Source organism: Hakea prostrata, chromosome 10, assembly GCF_041222555.1.
Source record: "Hakea prostrata isolate BN-2017 chromosome 10, UWA_Hpros_2, whole genome shotgun sequence".
NCBI lineage: Eukaryota > Viridiplantae > Streptophyta > Magnoliopsida > Proteales > Proteaceae > Hakea > Hakea prostrata.
The window spans coordinates 42,071,431-42,078,321 of record NC_142609.1 but is presented as its reverse complement, the minus strand read 5'-3'; the positions used below and the strand labels follow the sequence as shown (position 1 = coordinate 42,078,321).

The 6,891-nt window shown below is 37.4% G+C and overlaps 1 protein-coding gene across 1 annotated transcript; it reads right to left on the bottom strand.

Annotated features, from left to right (window-relative positions):
- Positions 1-4,363: 4,363 nt before the first annotated feature.
- LOC149003104 (uncharacterized) lies at positions 4,364-6,475 on the bottom strand. The gene is made up of 4 exons (XM_089137925.1): positions 5,842-6,475; positions 5,498-5,755; positions 5,162-5,341; positions 4,364-5,055 (listed from the first exon to the last, which is right to left on the bottom strand). Exons 1-4 carry the CDS (start codon positions 6,406-6,408, stop codon positions 4,972-4,974), a joined length of 1,089 nt encoding a protein of 362 aa, XP_088994051.1. The 5' UTR covers positions 6,409-6,475; the 3' UTR covers positions 4,364-4,971.
- Between the last annotated feature and the right edge of the window lie 416 nt (positions 6,476-6,891).

The window sequence follows — 6,891 nt, the reverse complement described above, 5'->3', positions numbered from 1 at the left end:
TGGGCTTGAATCTGCTATTTTACTCGCGGTCCTTCAATTCTCATGCGATGGGCCGTCGGCTGATGGGCGGTGTGCGGCCCTCCGTTTGAGGTAGGGCTTTGTCTCTTTTTATCTCCCGGTTTTTGGGGTCCGTGGCTTGCTCCTCTTCTTTTTTCTTTTGGTTTGTTGAGAGAGGGTTTTTCGATGGTGGCTCCCGTTTGTGCCTCGTCCGTTTCGTCCCCTTCCGCGGTCTCCGTGTCCGTCGTGCTGTTTTTGGGGGGCTCCGCTCTTCCTCTCCCGGTGGGTTTGCATCTGTCTCTCTTGTCGGCGCGTTAGTCGTCCCCTTTGGATGGTTGCCCGGTTTTATTCTTCGCCGTGCTTCTATCTCTGTCTCTATGGGGCCTCTCCTCGGGGCGTGTCTGGGCTTGTAGGCTTCTTTCTTCTCTCTCGTTTTTTTGTTTTCTTGTTTTCTTGCTTGCTTGTGGTTTTTTCTAATTCTGTTTGGTTTTCTTTTGTTGTTCGTTCGCTTCGTTCAGATTCAATTTTTTAGTTCGTTTTTCTCGGGTCGCTTGCGTTTAGTCATTCTGATCTAGTCGGTTGTTGGGTTGGTTGAGTCGTTCGTTTGTTCAATTCGCGTGTCCTTCTTTATTTCTTCTCCTCCCTCCATTCCCGCTTCTATCTACCCCTCTATTTCTTTTTGGTTTACTTTCGCTTATCATTTTTATTGTTCGCCTATTCATTCATATCTCGGACCACTCCGCTCGTGCCTCCGCTTCGGTGCGGGTGGTGTTGCTCGCTTTTGTTTTTCCTTTTCCTTTTATTGCTTTGTTTATTGCTTTGTTATTTACTTTCATTGTTCATTCATAATCTCGGACCCTCCGGGCGCCTCGCGGTGGTGTTGCATCCGCATTTCCGTCTTTTATTTTGCATTGTTGTGTTTAATTTATTGTTCGTTTCATTGTTGCATTAGATATATAGTTAGGTCGTTTGTTTGTTATTGTTACTTGAATCATTCCCTCTCGCATTCTATTAGAGTTCAATTCTAGTGGCATATCTCCAGTCGGTCCGTCCGTGCTGTGCTTTTAATTCACCGTCACCCTATTGGGTTCTTGTTGTTGACTATTGTGTCTTCGCGGGCTTTCGGGTTGCTTGGGGTTTTTTTGATTTCTTCTTCAACTTCTACAAAGATATGTGTTCCACTAAATCAAATAAGTTGTATCATTTATTCTATAGTCTTATACCTTCTGCCCATATTATAATTTGTCACTGAAAACATTTCAGACACTATTTATTATATGAATATTTTTTTTTTTTTAAAAAAATTTTTTTTTTTTTTTTTTTGTAAATTTGAAATTATTTTATTAATTATTAAAAAAAAATCTAATTTGGGAGTCTATGTGCTTTTTAAACATAAAGTGGGGTGTCAGTGCTTTAATCCAAAATATTTAAATCCTAAAATCCTTAGCCCTAAAGTTAAAACCCTAAATCTTAAAAACCCTACAATACCTAAGTTATAAAACCCTAAATCCTAAACCTAGAACACAAAACATTAAACCCTAGAAATCTAAATCTCAGAGCCTAGCAATTCTCTAAACCCTCTTATAATCCCTATGGTAACCTCTGCCCTCAATTTCTTTTATTGTCCCATTTTTTTTTTTTTTCTTTTTTTCTTCTGGAATGGGTAATTTATATTTTGGGTGGGAGCACATATACAATTGGTAAGAGCCGAACCTTGACCTCTTCACTAAGAAATGTTGGTTAGTGCCAACTAAACCAACCTTTGATGTTAATATCATTTTACTGTATCTATCTATATATAAAGGCAAACAGGAACCTAACCCAAATGAAATCCAAGTTCTTGCAATTAACAATGAAAACAAGGTGGATTCTATTTACATCAATGGCTGTGATAATGAATCTTTTTCACTATGAGAATGTAAAGAAGAACAACAAGTATAACACTTGGATTTAAAACTATATCAAACGTTGTATCCAAATCGAATATTCTGTTATGCCTTGTCTTTGTTTTTGTCCCATTAAAGATAGAATTAGATTAAAATAAAGAATGAACAAAAAGATAAACATCACAGAACTCCTGTTAGATCTTTGCCAAACCCAGAAACCCTCGAAACTTTGAGATCCAGAGAGAGTTTTTAAAAATGGAATGCTCTTGTGGGTCATGCACACACACTCTGTGCGACTCTTCTGAACACGCAGACACACAAAAACCACTCTCGTGGCTCATGCAGGAGAAACCAGCTTAGACCTCCCGTGCTGTTCGTGAGCTTTCCTATAGGTTTTCGGGAGCTACTTTCATGCCTATTTATTTTATTGTACTTGATTTCCACGTTGCAAATTTATCTATTTGTTTTTTTTTGTCTTGGAATTATAGCTGAGATCTGCAGTGAAATATGATATTCATTTCCCTCCTCTCTATTTTCCTTCCTTCACATCATCAAAGCATGTAACATAAGAAATATTATCTTCCTTTAATCTATTGTCTTAAAAGGGAAAAATAACATATACAAGGTTTTCCTTGTTTAAGATACTGAGATACAACTAATTATGCATCATCTTTTTCAGTATGTAATACTTTTTTTTTTATTATTTTACAAACTTCTAAGCATTTCAGTTGGCTTATTCTACCTTTTTTTCAATCCTATTTTTGCTATTATATTCAATAATCATTTTTTATAGATTTTTAGTTTTTACTCCCCATTACCCAATTTTTTCATTTGCATGTCAGAGGTGATGAATTTGGAGACAGCTGGTAGGTTATTCTATGTATATATTTCTAACATTTTTTTTTGGTAAAAGTAAATTCTATTAACTAAAAGGGGAAGCCTTTATTACAACCAACAGCTAACTGATCAAACATAAGTAACCAATGGATATTGGGGGGTGGGATTAAAATGTTAAGAAAAGCATATTGGGTGAAGATACTTTCTTTTGCTAGAACATCAGCTATCATGTGTGTTTCCTGATAAATGTGTCTAATATTAATAGTAGTGAAGGATTGTTTGACCTCCGTGATGTCTACGATGATGGGAAAGAGTTTCCATGGTGTTGTCTTTGGGTTGCGATTCAAAATATGGACTAGGGCTAGATTGTCAGTCTCCACCTGTATGTTAGTTAAGTTAAAATCACGAGCCCACAACAGAGCTTGACGCATTGCTAGTGCTTCAATTGTGAGAATTTCTTGAACTTGCGTGAATCGTCCATAATAGAATACCATATTTCCTTTATGATCTCTCGCTATGCCACCTAGGCCTCCGAGTTTGTGGTTTGCGAGAAAAGAGCCCAATGTGTGACTCCCTGATTGTAGAATTGCAAGCTTTTCCAAATACGGAATGCAACATTTTCAGGTGAAGGTCTTTCCTGCGTATCAAACAGATTAGTATATGCCTTCCACATGAGCTAGAGTGCAGTGAGAATAGTCAGAGGCTGTTCAGTGTGCTGATCCTGCTTCCATTGAGTGAGGAGAAATAGGACTTTGTCAACTAGATTACCCAGTTGTGATAATATAGTAAAGTGTAAATGCTCCCACATTGTATGTGCTACTTGACAATTGACAAAGATGTGATAAGAAGTTATTTGCTATTCCCCGCAGTGGAGACAATGTGTAGAGCACCTGCAACCCTTCTGTTCCAATAAAGATGCTGTGGGTAGCTTTCCATGTAGAGTTTTCCATAAGAAATGTTGAACTCTAGATAAAAGTGGTACTTTCCAGCATCTTCCCCACGAGAAAATTAGTTGTTCATCAACTTCCAAAATTTTGTGCACAATGATCAGAACTTGGTTTGACATTAGGGTTACAATAGGTTTGGATTAGGTCAGGTGCTTTAAAAGTCCTGAACTGATCTTAAACATATCCTAATTTTAATCATGATTTTAGTTCTGTGGTCAGGTTAAGTTCAAGTTGAACACTTAATGCTGACTCTGATCCTTACCAAAATCATAAAACAAAAAACATGCCATCCTGGCGAAACCTTTTTTTTTTGGTAATAATCCTGGCCAAACCCTCCTAACCATATTTCAAGACTACCCAATTTTGAATATACACTTATTCATGCCTAATTTGCTCTAGTGATTCGGCACTTATTTTAGGGAAAACAAACATTCATCTCAGGTTTAATTACCTAGAAAAACATTATGTTTAACTAATGCAGTTTCTTGCTAAGATAAAAAGAAAAAGTAGCTCATGATCTGACTATCATAATTGTGTGAACTCAGTTATATCTGGTGTGAATTCTTCTACCTGACTTCAAAGTTGGATTCACACTGATATATTTTAATGAATGATTTAGATGACTTGATTCCTGAGGTATGTTATAGAAGCGAAGGACTTGATTTGATAGATCGACTCATTTACCTATTTTTTCCCCCTTAGTTCAGACTCATTTACCTAATTAGAATTCTATAAACATGACCATATGTTATCTAACTTATTAGGTTACTGTAAGATTGACATTTTTGCCTTCGGCTTTTGGGTGGGAATTGTTATAATTGATTGGCTGAGCGATTACTAACCTAATCTTTTTCCTACACAGTAAAAGTTCTTTTTCTTTGGATATAGATATAACACACCACGATGTGTGTAAACCATGTTAAATCTCTAAATTCGTTAGATTTATTTTGTTGATGATTATTGATGTTCTTTCTAGCAATTGGGTTAATGTGATAACTATTCAATTTTCACTCAAGGCACTGGAAAATAATAGACAAGCATTGTCCAAGAATTGAGGAACAGGATGTCACAGTTCCTTACATGATCATCCATTACCAACTCGGCTACAAAGTTAAAGTAATGCCTTTCCAGAAAGTTAAAAGCATGAAAACAAGTACTCAACCCCAACTCAACCCAGCCCTTCAATCATCATTCTCAAACATAATAATAAATTTCTGAAGTGATACTGCTGCTGTGATGAGTTCTCATTGAATGAGATCCACAGATATTCTACTTCATGGTGTTCTCTCCATCTGAGTCTAGAATCATAGCAGAAGTCCTAACTTTGCTGCATTTGTTCTAAATTGTTGCAGAAGCTTCTCTTCTGTCATCACTCCCTTCTTCCTAACCTGCAAATATGAACACAAAAAAAAATATATGTAAAGAGATTTATAAACAAGAAGAAGAAAATTATTTTAATTTATGAAAAAAATGGAGCTTGGGCTAGGGACATACGCGGAGAAAAGAAGTAGTGAGCATGTGAGGAAGACCATCAAGCTGGTCAATTGAAGCACATGTAACATGCAAACCTGCAAGCATTTCAATAGCTTTCTGCACTAAACCAACTGCTCCCACAGCTTTATTGCAACTAATTTTCAATATGAATCTCTCTTCATCCAACATTGATGCTTCCGTCTGTCATCATATGAACTAGTGAAGTTAACTAACCAGAAGAAGAGAGACACAGAAAACTTGTTCAATGGAAGCACTAGAAGAGACATCAAAAGAGGGGGCAGGGATCATTTTCACAAACACAATTGGTCCAAAAGGATTGTGTTAATGGACACTGACCTTGGTTACTGTGGGAAGTAATGCATGTCGATTGGAATCAGGAGTAACAGTAGTAGTTGCAGGCGGAGGAGTTTCATCTTCCACAATGGTAGTGCAAGATTCCTGATCACCTGAAGAAGATGAAGAGGAGGAGGTGGGTACAGCAGTAACCTTTGACGGATTAGAGTTCAGATTGAGTTCCTCTAGCTTGTTCTCTGTCTCTTGCAATACATTTTGCAGATAAGCAAAAGCATCAACCAAAATCGATCTCTTGTCCATCTGCAATGCCATCACCACACATTGTAATTAATAGACTCTTCAGAACAAAAATTTCTAAAAAGAAAATCTTAGAAAGTGATTCTAACCTTTGTGATGTTGGGAACAAGAGATCTGAGTGTCATAAGCTGTTGATTTAATCTTTTTCTTCTCTTCCTTTCAAATACCAGATTCCTGCTTCTTCCCTGTTTAGTTTGTTTCTTACCATCACTTTCTCCTTCCCCCTCATCATCCTCTTCACCATCTGCTTCCTCTTCTTCTTCCTCCTCCTCCTGTGGCTGCTCTACTTGCTGTTCTTGATGATATCCTTGTGGTGAAGCTTTTAGGTGTTGTTGCTGATCCAGTTCTAGATGTTCCAGTAATAACTCCTGTCCTTGTTGAAAATCCTGATTTTGATGATTAACAGAATAACACGGCAGCTCAGCAAGATCTTCAACAGCTTGGCTTTGTTGGGTTTGGAAATCTATTCCATCAGCATTAACTTCCAAAGGAGATGCAAAGAGATCAGAGTCAAATCCTTGCTGGCTGAGATCCCACCAATACTGATCAAAACTCGAAGAACCCATATCACCGTTGCCTGCAGGTGGCCAGTAATTCGAAGAATCTTGAGCTAAGAACGCCTCAAGATCTTCCATTTCTGCAAAACGACCATCCATTTATGGTTCTGTTCTTGCTTCCGAGCCAACCGACTAAAGAAAAACAGAGAAGATGAGCACATACACATTCACTCACTCAGTCCCTATATATATAACTACACTTCAAATATTGATAAAGTAATGGGTACCAATCACTAATCATGGAATATTTTCAAATAAAACTACACCTAAATATAGATAATGGTAATGGGTACCAATCACTAAATCATTGATATTTTCTAAAATTCGATGACTTAACATGTGACTTTTGCTTTTGTATTAGGTTTTGTTATTAAGTAGTAATAATAATAATAAAAACAAAACTATGAAACGCACCGCCGCGGGGGGGGGGGGCTAGGTGTAGCCGTGTAGGTTCAAGATTACTAGTGAAGATTCTCTCCATCTAACCTACTATTGTAAGTGTGGGACCCACACTATTTTACATGATGATAACAATTTTGTGAGCGTAGATCTCACTACTTCGTGTGAATGTGGGAGAACGGT

Bases quoted from the DNA above. Each gene is read 5' to 3' on its own strand.
- LOC149003104 (XM_089137925.1), bottom strand. From the start codon at position 6,408: ATGGATGGTCGTTTTGCAGAAATGGAAGATCTTGAGGCGTTCTTAGCT. The intron at 5,756-5,841 runs GTTAGAATCACT...ATGGCATTGCAG, and splicing joins TTGTTCCCAACATCACAAAG to ATGGACAAGAGATCGATTTT. The intron at 5,342-5,497 runs GTCAGTGTCCAT...ATATGATGACAG, and splicing joins TACTTCCCACAGTAACCAAG to ACGGAAGCATCAATGTTGGA.